The sequence below is a fragment of the Pleurodeles waltl genome, chromosome 6 (assembly GCF_031143425.1).
Source record: "Pleurodeles waltl isolate 20211129_DDA chromosome 6, aPleWal1.hap1.20221129, whole genome shotgun sequence".
NCBI classification, from domain to species: Eukaryota; Metazoa; Chordata; class Amphibia; order Caudata; family Salamandridae; genus Pleurodeles; species Pleurodeles waltl.
In genome coordinates this window covers 1,612,487,138-1,612,504,697 of record NC_090445.1, presented here as the reverse complement: position 1 = coordinate 1,612,504,697, position 17,560 = coordinate 1,612,487,138, and the positions used below count along the sequence as shown (strand labels likewise).

General features: G+C 43.8%; 1 protein-coding gene across 5 annotated transcripts in view; it reads right to left on the bottom strand.

Moving 5' to 3' along the window:
- The window catches only part of STXBP1 (syntaxin binding protein 1), a 183,672-nt gene that overhangs the window by 21,977 nt on the left and 144,135 nt on the right, over positions 1 to 17,560 (bottom strand). For all 5 annotated transcript variants that reach the window (XR_011205069.1, XR_011205068.1, XM_069241502.1 and 2 more), the window contains exons 14-17: positions 9,930 to 10,068; positions 8,349 to 8,458; positions 1,963 to 2,064; positions 967 to 1,052 (exon numbers count right to left, since the gene is read on the bottom strand). Coding sequence is in view for 3 of the 5 variants with exons in the window: in XM_069241502.1 (XP_069097603.1) it covers positions 967 to 1,052; positions 1,963 to 2,064; positions 8,349 to 8,458; positions 9,930 to 10,068 (437 nt within the window). In the remaining 2 variants the exon portion in view is untranslated. The remainder of the gene's footprint in view (positions 1 to 966; positions 1,053 to 1,962; positions 2,065 to 8,348; positions 8,459 to 9,929; positions 10,069 to 17,560) is intronic.

Here is a 17,560-nt window from a genome sequence, read left to right as displayed (position 1 = left end):
CAAGCCGAAACTTAAAAACTGCTTATGGCAGTGCCTAGGCCTATGTTGAACACTTAAGCTTGGCCTTACAGTTAAGGCTATGTGAGTATGTTAGTTATGAAAAGTAAGCACTGTATGCCCTTTTATGGCTTACCAGCAAATATCTGCAAACGTTTATATGGTGGGGTGGGGGGAAAGATGAGAAATTCTTTGGGTTATACTTGAGTTTTGCATACCTTTTCTACTGTGAAAACCTTTCCAAAAAATTAAAACCTAACACTTTTAGATCAGACACAGATTATTTGCTGGAGAGAGATTTTAGGTTATAATCCACAAAATGTGGAATTGGCTAAGCAGGTAGGGTGACCCTCCCGCCCCCAGCGCCTTGAGACCCACACAGGTGAGTAGCCACGCTTTACAAATACTGATTGATTGAGTGACTGATGGAGCTGCGTGCATGCTAATGAAACCTATGTGATCTGCAGGTCATCTTGTGAGTTTCAAGCAGAGCAACGCAAACTCAGTCTTTCATCCTTCAGAGATCATACATTGTGTGCCAGTGAATTGGTTATTCACAACACGCCTGCTACTTATAGTGCAGATAAACAGAAAAAATGGAGTAATGAATCAACCACAGTACTTCTGTAGCACTCTAATGTTAACCAGTCTTTGCCACTGCAGGGCCCTAAGCCCATGCCCAGTAGTGAACAAGAAAATTGCCTGGTGTAGGACCAGTTCAGATAATATTCCTGTTGTTATCACAAACAACGTGTTCACCTCTTTCAGAGATATGCAACTCCATCCAATTCTCCCATCACAGCAGTATTTCCTCCAACGATTTATCATATGTTATTTTCTGACCCACCTTCATGATTGACAGTCAAGTGCACGTGCTCTTTCCTTCCTGTATCGATGAATATCCAGACCTGTAATTTTAGGTGTTCTCACGAAGACCTGCAAGCTTAGACAGACCTTAACTCTCCCTACCTGACAGCTGTGGTGCTAAAGGAAGCAGAGGAGCGCGTAGATATGTATGGATAGTGCTTTGTGTCCAGTTTGTCTTCAATAGTGTCCTGCAACAGAGAAAAAAAGACATTGGAATCAGGCAATCTCTGGAATGGAGAAGAAAGCAATGGAAAAAAGTTTCTTTTCTAAGGGGCAGGGATCTTGAATGGCCATCGCATATTGTCACTCTAGGAATGCTTTGTTTCCAGGGGATTGAGAAGGATAGTGGAAAGAGTATTTCATCTGATGAACAGTGCTGTTTTAATGCTTTTCAAATTAACTTTGAAGGTGTCTGGTGAGTTAGATAAAGGGGAAATCAAGATGAACAGAAGCGGTGAATGGATAGTGGTGCAGCTCAATGGGCAAAGCAAATCATATTGATACTGCTGATGAGAGAGAGGTTAAAACTCAATGGAAAAAAGAGACAAAGATTGAATGTAAAAGTTAGGGGTTCTCCGAGATGTCCCAAAAACCTTTCACTTTTAACTACTTTGTGTTCAGCGGTGGTGCTCAGGCTCTCGTCTTGGAAGGAAACAAGCCCCATTGGAGTCTGTTTGGTCTTCTTCCCACTGGCCGAGAACATCCACTCTTCTCCATCCCTCCTAACAGAACATTTGCTTTTACTGAGTTTATTCATTTGCAGTCTTTGTGTATAGAAGAGGTTCTGTCACTGTTGGGCCCAAACCTCAATGTCACAAGACAATAGTGTCATGTTTGCACCAGTTTCCGTCCTCTCGGCTTACTCACCCCTGACAATCATCTCACTAGCCCCTGCATAACCCATCCCTTATAACCCTTCTCCCACTTCCCTCACGTCTCCCTTCCCAAGACCCCTTCCATCATCACATCCACCACTACCCACTCTTTTCACACAGCCTTTCCTTCTCCCCACACCTTACCCACTACGGCTCCCTGTCATCACTTCACCTTCTTCTCAGCCACTTCATTAGCTTGAGGCAAGCCTTGCTTCACTCTCACCTCCATGATATCCTTAACAACCGGGGTCCATCGTGACAACTGATAGGTTTGTTCACTGATGCGTTCCTTGCGGTCTGGTTTACTCCTGCGACGCAAAGTTGACTGGAAACAGAAAGAGACAGACAAATGTAGGACAGATCACACTGAAACAGTCCCAGAAGTTGGGGAATTCATGAAGCCAAGACAACATTAGAGCCCACATCCCATAGCTACTAGACCTTTCCCATCCGATATTCATGTTCTACCGTTTTACAGCCGTTCTTAGCTTCTGTGTGGTTAAACATTTATTTTCTTCTCATATTCTCTTTCCATTCAAACCATAGCACACTGCTTGCAATTATCCTTATAAAACTATTTAACATCCACTCTACCTTCTAAACTTCTCTCTCCTTTCAAATTTCTTCTCTTACTTTAAATTTCATTCATCTCTTTTAAATTATTCTAGTCTTCTACCCTCCTTTCTGCCTTGCATCCGGTTTCCTAGTTTTAATTTCCTCCATTTTCCAATTTTTGAAAACATTGCTCTGCTTCTCGTCTCCACCAGCTGCCCCTCTCCTCCTGTTTCCCTCACTATCTGGCATATTTACAACCCCCTAGTGCCACCGGAGCTCCAGTGGCGCTGTGCAGTACGCATATTTACAAGGTGGCGTTAAGCCACTTTTTATATCGTTTTCTGCGGCAGAGGGAAATGCAATGGGTGTTGCTATGGGCGTACCTACGCAACATCCATTGCCTTTTGACACTGCCCTAGCTTTACACAGAAATGTAAATCTGAGGAAATGCCAAAAACAATTCCACCACATGGGTGGCGTTAGCATGGCGCAACGGGGAGAAATACTTTTATTTCTCCTCATTTTTTATGCAGCACACATAGAACTAGCAAATCACCATTACTAATTGTTTATGTGCAGGAAGGGACACCTTCCTACACATAAACAATAATTCTCTGCAATGCAGGCACCTTGCACCATGGTGCAAGGGTGCCTGAGTTGGCGCTAGGCAGCTACATTTAGCTAGGGGAAACACAGTGGTGCGCCATAATTTTTTTAATACGACGCATCCCTGAGTTTCTGAAGTGACGACGCCAAGCTGCACCACTTTCTTGTAAATATGCCCCTTGTAAGGAAATGCCTCCTTGGCATGGTTACCCCCTTTTGCCTTTGCTGAGGCTAAGTTTTGATTTGAAAGTGTGCTGAGGCCTGCTAACCAGGCCCCAGCACCAGTGTTCTTTCCCTAACCTGTACTTTTGTTTTCACAATTGGCACACCCTGGCATCCAGGTAAGTCCCTTGTAACTGGTACCCCTGGTACCAAGGGCCCTGATGCCAGGGAAGGTCTCTAAGGGATGCAGCATGTCTTATGCCACCCTGGGGACCCCTCACTCAGCACAGACACACTGCTTGCCAGCTTGTGTGTGCTGGTGGGGACAAAACGAGTAAGTCGACATGGCACTCCCCTCAGGGTGCCATGCCAACCTCACACTGCCTATGCAGTATAGGTAAGTCACCCCTCTAGCAGGCCTTACAGCCCTAAGGCAGGGTGCACTATACCATAGCTGAGGGCACCAGTGCATGAGCACTGTGCCCCTACAGTGTCTAAGCAAAACCTTAGACATTGTAAGTGCAGGGTAGCCATAAGAGTATATGGTCTGGGAGTCTGTCAAACACGAACTCCACAGCACCATAATGGCTACACTGAAAACTGGGAAGTTTGGTATCAAACTTCTCAGCACAATAAATGCACACTGATGCCAGTGTACATTTTATTGTAACATACACCCTAGAGGGCACCTTAGAGGTGCCCCCTGAAACCTTAACCAATTACCCGTGTAGGCTGACTGGTTTTAGCAGCCTGCCACACTCAAGACATGTTGCTGGCCACATGGGGAGAGTGCCTTTGTCACTCTGTGGCTAGTAACAAAGCCTGTACTGGGTGGAGGTGCTTCACACCTCCCCCTGCAGGAACTGTAACACCTGGCGGTGAGCCTCAAAGGCTCACCCTCTTTGTTACAGCACCACAGGGCACTCCAGCTAGTGGAGTTGCCCGCCCCCTCCGGCCACGGCCCCACTTTTGGCGGCAAGGCCGGAGAAGATAATGAGAATAACAAGGAGGAGTCACTGGCCAGTCAGGACAGCCCCTAAGGTGTCCTGAGCTGAGGTGACTCTGACTTTTAGAAATCCTCTATCTTGCAGATGGAGGATTCCCCCAATAGGGATAGGAATGTGACCCCCTCTCCTTGGGAGGAGGCACAAAGAGGGTGTACCCACCCTCAGGGCTAGTAGCCATTGGCTACTAACCCCCAGACCTAAACACGCCCTTAAATTGAGTATTTAAGGGCTCCCCAGAACCTAGGAACTCAGATTCCTGCAACCTAAGAAGAAGAGGACTGCTAAGCTGAAAAACCCTGCAGAGAAGAAGGAGACACCAACTGCTTTGGCCCCAGCTCTACCGGCCTGTCTCCCCCTCTTCTGAAGACACTGCTCCAGCGTCGCTTTCCCCAGGGACCAGCGACCTCTGAATCCTCAGAGGACTGCCCTGCTCTAAAAGGACCAAGAACTCCTGAGGACAGCGGCTCTGTTCACCCAAGACTGCAACTTTGTTTCAAAAGGAGCAACTTTAAAACAACTGTGTTTCCCGCCGGAAGCGTGAGACTTGCTATTCTGCACCCAACGCCCCCGGCTCGACTTGTGGAGAACAATCACTTCAGGGAGGACTCCCCAGCGACTGCGAGACCGTGAGTAGCCAGAGTTGCCCCCCCTGAGCCCCCACAGCGACGCCTGCAGAGGGAATCCCGAGGCTCCCCCTGACCGCGACTGCCTGTTCCTCAGATCCCGACGCCTGGAAAAGACTCTGCACCCGCAGCCCCCAGGACCTGAAGGATCCGGACTCCAGTGCAGAAGTGACCCCCAGGAGGCCCTCTCCCTTGCCCAGGTGGTGGCTACCCCGAGGAGCCCCCCCCCTTGCCTGCCTGCATCGCTGAAGAGACCTCTTGGTCTCCCATAGATTTCCATTGCTAACCCGACGCTTGTTTGCACACTGCACCCGGCCGACCCCGTGCTGCTGAGGGTGTACTTTCTGTGCTGACTTGTGTCCCCCCTGGTGCCCTACAAACCCCCCCCTGGTCTGCCCTCCGAAGACGCGGGTACTTACCTACTGGCAGACTGGAACCGGGGCACCCCCTTCTCCATTGAAGCCTATGCGTTTTGGGCACCACTTTGACCTCTGCACCTGACCGGCCCTGAGCTTCTGGTGTGGTAACTTTGGGGTTGCTCTGAACCCCCAACGGTGGGCTACCTTGGACCCAAACTTGAACCCCGTAGATGGTTTACTTACCTGCAAAAACTAACTAACTCTTACTGCCCCCAGGAACTGTTGAAAATTGCACTAAGTGTCTAGTTTTAAAATAGCTATATGTGATTTATTTGAAAACTGTGTATGCTATTTTGATTAATCAAAGTTCCTAAAGTACCCACCTGCAATACCTTTCATTTAAAGTATTACATGTAAAATTTGAACCTGTGGTTCTTAAACTAAGAAAATATATTTTTCTATACAAAAACCTATTGGCCTGGAATTGTCTTTGAGTGTGTGTTCCTCATTTATTGCCTGTGTGTGTACAACAAATGCTTAACACTACTCCTTTGATAAGCCTACTGCTCGACCACACTACCACAAAATAGAGCATTAGTATTATCTCTTTTTGCCACTATCTTACCTCTAAGGGGAACCCTTGGACTCTGTGCATACTATTCCTTACTTTGAAATAGTGCATACAGAGCCAACTTCCTACACCCCTTAATTTTCCTTCTCATCAAAAATTTTGCAAACCCTTCATACCTTCCTTGCCTTCCAGACTCTTCTTTCCCTTTCACTCACTCACCCTCCTAGACTTGTCTCTTCTTTTTGCTTCTCGGCTCCAAACCATTTTTATGCATTTCAGCCTTCATCTAGATGTAAGCTGCCTTTTCTGGCATCCTAACATCCTTCTGTACGTTTCCGTCCTTGTGATGCTCCACATCTGACCACTCTTTTCTTTTAGAACCATCTTCCAGTCATAGTCTATAACCCTATCCTCTTTACTTTCTTATCCCCTGCTGTATTCTTCATCCCTCCTGATTTACCACCACATTTATTTAATCTGTTGCCAAGTGTTCTGTCTATGTTTCTTAAAATCTTCCCAAGCTGTAGCTGAATAATGACTCCTCTTTGTACGGTGCTTGGTTCCCTAAGTGGTGCTTAAGCACGTTGTAGGTAAAGATAACGTAAAATGTAGGCACCTAGGGCAAGATATATGCAGCATGGTAATGAGCTTTGTTAGCAATTGCAGAAAAGACATCACAGCACAGAGGCATGGAGTGGCAAAGATGCTGCGCTGTCCTGCATGTAAGGGAGAGAGCAGAACAGTATCATATCCACTAAGATATGGCACCTTTTCCCTCTCCCACTGCCACTGCACTGGTGCAGTTTTGGCTGCCAAGCACTAACATACACACCTTTGCACCACAGAGCATGGATGAATGAATGATGTGTATAATACTATGCATAGACATAGCTTAACAGTTGTATATGTGCTGTACAGTGCAACACCTCATACAAAGTCGGAAAAATGTTGAGTAAAACGATTCTCAAACTTTGTATTTGACCCCAAAGCGTTAATTTTTGGCACAAAAACCTGTATACCTTTTTCAGCAGACAGGGCTGTACGTCAAAATCCATGGGTGTTTGCATGAGATTGCTTGTGAACCACCCATGGAAGGCCACCTCGACACAAATTAGTGCACAGTGGTAAAACGTTCTACTTTGTATTACTTTAGGGCTAATTTTCCACCCCAATCAGGATATGTGCTGGAAAGTAGATCTCAAAACAACACTTTGTTCCGGTTTGCATCACTTTTGTGATACAAACCAGGCAAAAAGGGTTAGAATATCTGCCTCAGAGTGCTGATTTTCTGCAGCTTTGTGTTTTTCATCAGGTGGCACCCAATCAAATACTGCAATCCAGCTCCACAGCAAAAGCACTGACTGTGTCTTCTGTCACAAGTGCTATCTTTTTTCTCATGCAATGGGTATTATAGGAAGGGATCCTAGTGCTTCAGACAACAACACAACATTTGTTGTGCTCCAATTTACAAAAATATACTGTTATGGCAGCTTCTCAGGTAATACTTTGCCTAGTAAACAAGGAACTTTGGGCCAGATGAACGAATCTCTGGTTGCAAAATACTGGTCAAAATTTGCAACCAGTATTTTTGCAAATAGTGCAGTATTTAGCGAACCTACCCATGTACCAACAGGTCGGTTCACAAAATCATTGTGAGTCGCAATTCGACCTACCTCATGGATATTATTGTGGTAGGTCCGTAATTGCAGACACCATGTTTGTGATTGCTTTTAAATAATGCAACCTTAAATAAAGCAACCTTTTTTAAAAACAAAAAAGAAAACGTGACGTTTAAAAAGTTTTAAAATAAACTAAAAAGGGAAAGAGTAGGCAGAGGTTTTTGTTAACATTCCCTAGGAGAACCCTTTTCCATTTGTGAATGGGTTACCACTACATTTGTGTAGTCGGAATTTTTTTTAATGTTTTGTATGCTGATTTTGGTCGCAAAACATTATTACATTCCACTCGTAATGGGTATTTGTAAGGGACGCCCTAAACATGACCCTTGAAAATACCAGTTTGGTATTTAGCTGCAAACTCACATTACAATTTGCGTTTTTTGCATACTAAAAGGCCTTTTTTGTAGTCGCAAAAGGCCTGATTTTTGCCAAAAAGACCTTTTACAAACACAATTGAAGCAAAGCATTTCTCCATAGACACAGAGGGCCTGATTCTCAGAGGTAAGTTAAATTTACACTTTTGTGTAAGTTTATGACTTTTTGCAATCCACAAAGGAAATTTACGAGTAGTGTCTTTATGACTGCCTATCTTATTTATGTGCGAAGGCTCCACAACGAGTGTGAATCCTCTGCAGTCATAAAGATAGTACTCACAAAATTCCTTTGTGAATTGCAAAAACTTGTAAACTTACACAAAAGTGTGATACATCAGGCCCCAAATGACTATGCTTGCATTTTACAGAATGGGGTCATGGTCAAGTATGCCATCAAGATCTTTACAGAGCCTTTATCAGAAAAGAGATCCTATTGGATGCCCGAAAGCTTTTGTCTCCTGAAGAAAGGAAATGTGTTTTAGTCCTGAGAAGAAAGATTAAGCATCTATTGCTAGTTACCTCCTAGCAAAATCATACTTTTTTACAAAATAAGATAAACTATAGCCCAAACTGAATTTCTCAACCAATCACAGCAACACATTGATGATGCCTAAACTGGCCTAAACTACCCTATGAAATGCTCTATCACTTTAAAAAGTTTCCTGGGGCTTACATCTGTGATGATGGGTACACCGAGATGGGCCATGTTGGTGATGATCTCGCTATCTTCAGGAGGGATCTGGGCATGTTGAATCAGTTTATTGAGATTCTCCTCTGTGATACCTAGGAAAAACAATAGAGAGCTGATGTTGTCAGATATTTAAGTCTGGGATACCAGAAATAGATGTTGTAAGCCAGCTTAACAACAGCAGTCTAAATACCTCTGCTTTACTATACCCTTTATAATCAATCATCAGTATCTCTCTACCATCCATCTCATTGACAGTCTCTCCCATTCCCATCCCAAGAAAACAAAGGCTTAGTTTCTGACTCACCTTTAATCATCATAGTCATTCAAATCACTGATCGCAATTTCCTACATTAGATAGCTAACAACTTTATCCTGGGATTGGAAAGACTGTCTCCTCAAAATACCAGACTAATGTTTCGGTCCACATGTACCAATAAAAGAATTGTAACATCTCTAGGCTACTTAGAAAAAATAGATTAATTGTAGGGTTTATCTGAAAGTAGGCATGCACACTACACAAAAACAATTCCATAAGTGACTGATTGACACCCTTGATATCACTGTCACCTGGGAGGTCAAGTCTCAAATGAGCATAGCATCTAAACCCTCCATAGATGGTAGCCAGTGTGAGATAGCCTTGACTATCATGTAAGGTTTGTGCTTGTTATAGTATCCATCTGGCTCCTTACATAAACCCTATATTCACACAGCAACACACAGCCTCTAATTCTTTCATGTGCTCTAAACAAATGCATGATTTTACCCCACAGGAAGAGAGATGTGAACCTACTTTCACCACCACCTATCATGCACACTGTAACAGAAGCCAAGCAGAGTCTTGAGTAAAATGTTTGCCCACATTTTGGAGGGGTTTGAGAACAGTTTTGAGAGCTCACATGAGAGTCACTTCAATGAAGGGCTTTGTTAAGGGGAAGAATGCACAGCCCAGATGCTAAGTGTGAAGGTCAGGAAGATAACATTATCATTTTCCGATTTATCGCAGCTTTTTAAATTACCACAATAGGATTTTCACTGAGCAGGGATATGTCACAATTCTCACAATGTGTAAATGATCAAGACTTGGGTGAAGGTCAGTGAAAAGTGCAACAAAAAAAAAGATATCCAAACAGGCAGGAAAATATAATAGATGATCCTAGTGTTCCTTTTCAGCCATCACAATGTATGTTTTCCTTCTTTGTGATCAGCCAGCTTTGTCCTCATAATCTGACCATATTATATTTCAAATAATACATACCAAACCCATCCCCAAAACCAGCCATCAAACTGACCTCTTCTCACCAATACCAGCCATCAAGTCACTCATCAGAAACCAAGCCATTATAATTTTACTCTGCATCACTTTGGCTACTAGGCCTTGATCCTTGACACCTTCATTTATTTCTCACATCAAGCACATTTATCTTCTGTAAGCATCAATATCATACTGACTGCTAAACATTAATATCTCTCCTGCTGTCCCACAACATTTTCCTTTCATCAAACCGCTATCTATAAGCAAATTTACAGCATTGCCCTAGCATAGACGATGCCATCTGCACTTGCCATTCTTCAGGAACACATAGAGAAGAATGATACGAATCTTGTCATAGGTGCTGACGTTTCCATCCAGAAGGATTGGCACAATGGCTCTCATGGGGTCCTTGATCTTCTCTCCCTCTGCATCAGTGCCCATGGCCAGGTCCTGCAGAGAATAGATGCAGAAGGACATTCACTCAAAGGAAGGTGCAGAACACCTGCAGCATGCAAGGCTATCATGGCAACATCCTTCGGTCCGCGAAAAACTCCATTCTAAAATGATATGATAGAACACAATTGTATTGCTTTGGTTACTAACAAAAAGGCAGGTACCTTAAAGAGGGTGGAAGGAGCCTTTTAAAAAAACACTTGAATATATAGCACTGGCCTCTTTACCACCAGAAGGAACCTTCATCCTTCTTCGTACTATTGATTATTTGCATCCTTGGCAGCATTGACAACTATTTATAGGCAGGTGCGTAATGCAAGCCCCTGCAGCAAAGGAAGTCCCTACACCCGTCAGGAGGCCCCCATTCAGGCTAAACCCTATGAATTGCTGTGAAGTTTGGTTGTCTCAGTGGCCCCCATTACATTCTCGGGGGAGGTAACATCTTGTGTATGTCACTGTTTACAGGGACACATCAGATACTAAATGCAGTGCATGTAATCACGAGGAATGTTTGTGTATGGATGTGTCTCCATTCCATTAAAGCTTGGTACCATATCACAAGATGAATGTTTAGACTTTTGAGGGTAGATTGCATCTTAAAGACAGAAACCAACACGATAATATGTCTCATGTTTTCCTTTTTAGAAAATATACTGGAAACTGCCACAAAATGTGTCCTTCAGTAAAGGGAATGCCATTTAATTTAGTTATCTGCATGTGGTGCAAGATCTTAAGTGATTTTGTTTTATGTGTTTTTCAAATCATTCTGTTAGCAGATGTTCCCCTAGTGCTTTCTAGTAAGTGCATTTCAGTTCCCAAAAAACTGTGTGTATCAGCAGGCTGGAAAGAAGAGAACAACTGAGAGGTAGGCACTTCCCCCCTTATTTCTTAAAGGCAGTGGCCGTCCCAGTTTAATGAGTGCCATATGAATGCACAATACATAAACAGGGAGAAAAGGACTGAAGAAGTACAGTTATGAGCTGCTACATCATTACTCGTGCATATCATAATTGGGCAGGATTTGCAAAGAATCACCCATGAGAGTATCCAGGTGATAAGGTTCTTGCAGCTTGGGAGGGTTCAATTGACCAGCCAGGTCTTGAGTGCCTTCAGGAATTCCAGGAGAGAGGTGGAGGTCCTAGTTCTTTTGGCCCCCAGGACTTGTGCCATGGGAAGGTGTTGTTGCCAAAGACCAGCACTTCCATTTTGTGTTGAGTTTCAGGCAGTGGTATTTCATCCAGTCGGCGATGCTCGTCATATACCTGTGGAAGTTTTCTCTTGTGTGTCTTCTGAGAACAAGAGGATGAGCTGCATGTCGTCTGCCTGGGATATGATGTGCATATGAGAGAGTTTTGTCTCATGAGCGTGAGCCATACTAGAGCATCCTTGACTAATGATGTGCTGTGCCCTGGTGGTCACATAAACCTATGATACTCTGATGCCCTCAGTGTAGAGAGCAGACATCACAGAGGAGCACATCTGTGAGGAGGGAGATAGAGGGAGTTACACTAAGATATACCATGGTACTCTTAAAGACAATATGCCACATCAGTAGCTGGTTCGATGTTGTGGAGCTGCATAATGGGAATATTAGTTTGGAAAAAAGACTAGCAATTCAGGCAGCTACAAAATATGATGGTGTTTGTTTATAAAGTCATGATCATGTGACATAGATTGTGAAATAGAATATTCAGCACTGTTTGTGTGAGTTAAGCACACCCGAGGACTCAGCAACAGATTACCGTGAAACAGTTCCAGATTATAAAGTATACTAGGGAGAAACAATTAATACTCCTTGCATTGAAATGCATAAATCTGCCTCCTGATGAGGTGATCATTTACTTAACAAAAGCTAACTAATGTTTTATGTAACTGTCGGCAGCCAGACAACTAAATGAGATATCTAAAAAAGATATCCAGAAAGACATTACATTTTCAAGGTTAATTCCTGAGCATATTACTACTAACCTCTAAGCTAAGGTGCACCTTTTATGGGCTCTTGTTTTTATGGGCTCTTGTTTTTATGGGCTCTTGTTTCACAGTGTCCTTTGTTTAGCACAATTAGCCCTCTGAGGCTTTAAGACCCAATATCCCTAGATGGTCCCCTCCACCATCAGTTTGGTGTAGGGCTGTGTCTGCTTGAGGAATCATAGGTCCCAACCATATGTTTAAAGTGTTCACTTACTGTTTGAGTAATCAACTATGGTCCAAATCATTCTTATGTAAGAGGTGTAGTACCTCATGAGTTGTTGTATGATTAGTCTTCATTAGGGAGGAACAATTCATCTTCTGCATGGTCTGGTGAAAGGTGCGTGATCTACAGAAAACTTGCTAATTTTCTGAATGATTTATGCACAATAAAATGTTGAGAGGTTAGGCCATTGGTATGAATGGTAATCTGGTAGAACATATTATGATTTGCAGCAGCCTTTCCCTTCAAAAGGAAAGATTGTTGAAAATACATTTGCAAAAAGCTGTCAAAGCCTTGAACAGATAGAAGCCACCACAGCCTTGCAACATTACAAACTAAAAACAAACCTTTCTACAACAAGGCATGCTTTACAGGATAGGATGTGAAGACAATGACCTATAAAAAGTATTGCTTTATCATTGGTTTCTACAATCACACCCTTTGGAACAAACTGAATGAATCAGACTGGGAATACAGAATATAGTAGGCACTGGTCTGTAGGTTTTTTGTACATTCTTTACTTTGAGGCTACAATACAATTCTCAATTAGCTGGTGACAGTCAGTATGGAATAAGTACTCTTGTAAAGGCATACTAGATGCATTTTCCTGATCAGCATTTTTGTTAGCCTGGTATAATGAGCCTGTGGAGTTGTAATTCGTCCTATCAGTGTTTTTTAGGAGAAATCAAACACTAACTTGCAAAATTAGGTAACCTGTATTTGCTACTTTGTGAATGGTTGTGACCTCTAGGTCCTACTGGCTAAAGAGTAAACAGTGACAGAAGGAAGGAATTTTGCAGGCAATACCTCATTAGTGGAGGACAGGCACTAAAGGTGCTCTGTGGGAGAAGAGGTGCATATTGTTACATTGTATTAACTATGTGTACCAGGGAATGTGATGTAGGTTGGACTATGGAACATAGGAGTATATTCTAACCTAGTCCAATGTTCTTGTAAAGCGCAAAGGCCTACCAGAACCAGAACAGTCATTATAGATTACCAGGTCGCACAGAAGAGGAATTAGTCACTATACATCCATGTTTTCAGGGCCTTACGAAATGAAAGTTTGTGGGTCAACTGACATAGTTCAAATAGAAGAGTACATATAGTTTGGGGCCAAATAGGGCATTGACCAACCTCCCCAACGAGTTCTACGAATCTTTGGAACCTTTAACAGATGTGCTGAGGAAGATCTAAGAAACCTCCCTCAAATATTTGGGGTGGCTAAAGGTCTTAGCAATAGGTGGCCTCTTTTGTTAAGTGATCAGTGCAAAATACATAGGGCTTTGAATTATACTCCCTGCTCCTCCAGGAGCCAGTGCATATCTTTCAGAGCTTGTTTTGCAGACTGGTGCCTTGGGAGGTCGATAAGAAGCTGCACAGTGGTATTCTGGATCACCTGCAGCCTTTTGATCACATAATGATGTGAACCGAGGTACAAGGCATTACCATAATATAGGCATGAAATTACAAGAGCCTGGACGATCAATCGTCTAGCTAATAAAGGATGAAAACTGAGAACCTTTCTCCACAGCCTAAAAATATCAATACAATTAGCAGTACGACTGATATGCATATGGCTGGGTCCAAACTGGGGTGACGTGGCGAGCAAAATAACAATGGATTAAAACCAGATCTGTGACTAGGGGTGAGTGTTTGAAAAGTTTCAACACTCCGTCCATCATTTTATTTTGTTTTGTCAATCTACAGTTAGCCATCCATCTGGCTCCTTCCTGATTACATGGGACCAGACTGAGGTGGCTTGAACTGTGGTCAGGGGAGACTGATATCACCAGCTGATGTAATCAGCATAGGAGACCAATGACAACCCATATGCTCATACAATTTCAGCCTGGGGATGCATATAAATATTAAAAAGAGTGGGACTAAGGGAAGACCCCTGAGGCACCCCTCAAGACTGTTGGAGTAACAAGATTGAACACCTGAAAGGTTCAGCTCTGAAAAAAGGGGGAAAAACATTTCAGTGCTTGGCCATCGATACCCATATTTGATATCTTCCGGATGAGTGTGGTACTGTCTACCACATCGAAGGCCACATTAAGATCAAAAAGGATAATGGCTGCCAAGCCACCTTGATCAACAACCAACTTAGTTCCTCCACCACTGCCAGCAAAGCTGTTTACGTGATGTGGTCTAAACCCCATTTGAGTGTTGAGATGTTTGTTGACATGTTTTTCCAGGCACTTGAAGGCTCTTGGTAACAGGGAGTTTAGCCTGTAGTTGCTCACACAAAGGGGGTCAATACTGGGCATTTTAAAAAGTGGTTTGACCACTGTGTGCTTCCATTGCGGGGGAGCCTGCTCGCTGATAAGAGAAAGACTGAGTAAGTCCATCAAGAGAGGGCAATACTGTCAGACCCTTGACAAAGGATTGAAGGGGATCAGGAGTGAAACTTGATTTTACTGCTCTTAAAAGGCCTATAAGAAGACTCACTGACAGATTAGGAAAGGCTGTGAGACTGTAAGATGTTTTAGTGTGAAGAAACCTCTTTGACAGATGTTGATTGTAGCTTGCCAGGGTTGGTCACATTGAATCTATAATAAACCCTATGATTTGCTATAACCAGCAAGAAGGAGCATCTTTTCAGTAGCGAAAGGTGTGGGATTGTGGCATCTAATGGACCAACCGTACCTTCATGCGATGTGGGCTGGCATGAGGTATTGAAGTGTTGAAAATTAGTAGCCAGCACGGTGAGGGAACAGATTGCAGCCAGGTAAGCCACACAGTGCATAGAAATAGCACATGTGGTGGTGGGAGAAGTGTTGGAGTGCACATCCGCTAGGAAGTTGAACTATTTGCCCTGCTAGTGCAAGTGGTGCCGGTGAAGGAGAAAGCCATTTGTATATGCTGTGCAGCCCTCACCCCCACGAGTGAGGACAGTAAGATTAAGAGCAGTCATTGCGTCCCGGGCTGTGTGGAGCCTGAGACCAGACACAGTCATTGGAGACAAGGCCTGCTCCAGATGTTGCAAGCAGGCGTGGGACCACCCACCTGAGCAAAAGCAGTTGAAATTGAGCTACCATTTCCGCATCAGGAAGGGAAACAGAGTGGGGCACAGAATCACAGTAAGTGAACAAGAATAAAGACAAATTACCGGAGTGAAGATTTCGGTATGTGCCCATTCCCACTCTGGAGGCAGACTAAGGGGCACATTTAAGAAAAGTGGTGCTGCCCCCAGTGCAGCACCGCTTTTATTAAGCCCCTTAGCACCACCCTACCATCACCATGTGTGCACCTTATTTAAAATACGGTGCACCATGGTGAAGGGTAGGGAGCAATAGCGTCAACATTTTTGACGCTATTGATGTACTTTTCAGGGTTAGTGCCCACATTTTGGCACTAACCCTGAACAGTACATAGGGCCCATTGTAACCAATGGTATGCCCCCTTTTAACGCCTGCCCTGAGCAGGCGTTAAAAATGCCTAAAAAAATGTGAAATTTCTTTGTACCTTTTTTTTGGCCCCCCTAACGGGGGAACACCTCCCTTGGATACATTATGCCTGGTACAGGCATAATGTGGCACAAAGGATTATAAAGTGCACCACTTTGTAAATCTGGCACTGTAATATTGGCCTCGTTGGCCACATTAGCGTAAAAAAATTAAATGACGTTAATGTGGCACAAGGAGGCTCTAGGCCCTCTTAAGTTTGGACCTAAATGTGGAAAGACGTCACAGAAGCACTCTGTGATTTGATTGGAAGCCTGATACTGGAGGCCAACTACATGTGAGAAAGAGCACTATGTAATTCTATTGGACGTCTGTGAGAAGTAAACTGTTTGGAAGTTCTTATTGGCAGGTCCCTATGAGTGTTTTATTGGAATTAGACAGCTAACAACGCACTGAACTTGAGAATAAGGGAAATCTAAGGGCATGTAAAAGAGGCATGTAGTATTTGAGGAGAGAATACTGCATTTTTGTGAAAGGAGAGAACCCCAAAACAAAAAAGAAACCACCTGGACAGCAGTGACTGCCTTTATTATGTAAGTTTGTTTAGTTTTCAAGTCTATGGCGACTACTGTTTTGTGTACGTTTGTTGTTTTAGTTTGTTTTGTTGTATTGTGATTTACTAACTATGCAGTCTGTAATCCCCCCACCTGTTTTTTAGCCACTCTGGGGGAACCTGTGATGTCATGGGAGGATTGGTGTGAAGCCTTTCAAGCGTATTTAGCAGCTATGGGTGGGGACGTATTCACTCCAAAATGAAAATTAGCAATGTTGCAGCATAGTTTGAGAGTAAAAAGTAGGAAGGTGTTAAAAACCCTACCAAATTTGTGAGATGGATTATGGAGAATGATAATGAATCAGACATGAAAGAAGCAGAGGATGACGAGTATATGTTATCAATAAAGCGCTGGAGGGAAACTATGAGAAAAAGGTTAGTGTGGTTGTAGAACCGCACAATTTTTTTTCTTGTGCGCAGTTGTCAAATAAAACAGTGGATCAATATGTAGTGGTGCTACGAATGTTAGCCGCTACATGTAAATTCAAAGATCTCCAGGAAGAGATCAATTAATAGATCCTGTGTCTAACATGAGAATTCAAGAAAGGTTACTAAGGGTACCATTACGGGTCTGGCGGTCTGAAGACCGCCAGACTCACGGTGGAGGTCAGACCGCTGCACTCCTGGAAGTCCGACTGCCATATTACGATCCTGGCGGTTGGACCAGCAGGAGAACGCTGCCACCGCCATGAACATTGTTCCATATGGAGTGGCAACGGTCAGATTCGTGGTCAGCCACAGCGGCACTGAGTTCAGCACTGCCGTGCCTTCACAAGTCCACTTTCTGCCAGCCTTTTTTACTGGCGGAAAGCTAGTGCTGGGGGCCGCATGGTGGGCCCTGCACTGCCCATGGGCAGTGCAGGGGCCCCCTTTCCATCACCCTCGGAGTGCGCACTGTCTGCACATTCTGAGGGCGCTGGGTGACATAACATGGGCACTGTTTCCGCTGGTCTGAATGGCGGAAATGTTGTAATATGATGTTTCTTCCGGTCTGCCCGATGGAAACCTCGTAAAATGACTGATGGGGAGGCCGCTGGTAGGACGGCAGCCTCCTCTCAGCAGCTTTGGCAATCGGATGATTCCGACCAACAAAAGTCGTAATTAAGCCCTATGTTTGAAAGAGCCATCTGTGGAGAAAGCCATAATAGTCGCTAAATGAATTGAAGATATGTCACGTTATGTAAAGGAATTAGTAAGGAATGATGCTGCACAAGTTGGTGTGCAGGATGTAGACAAAAATAAAAATTTGGAAACAAAGCCAGGCAAGGGTGTGGA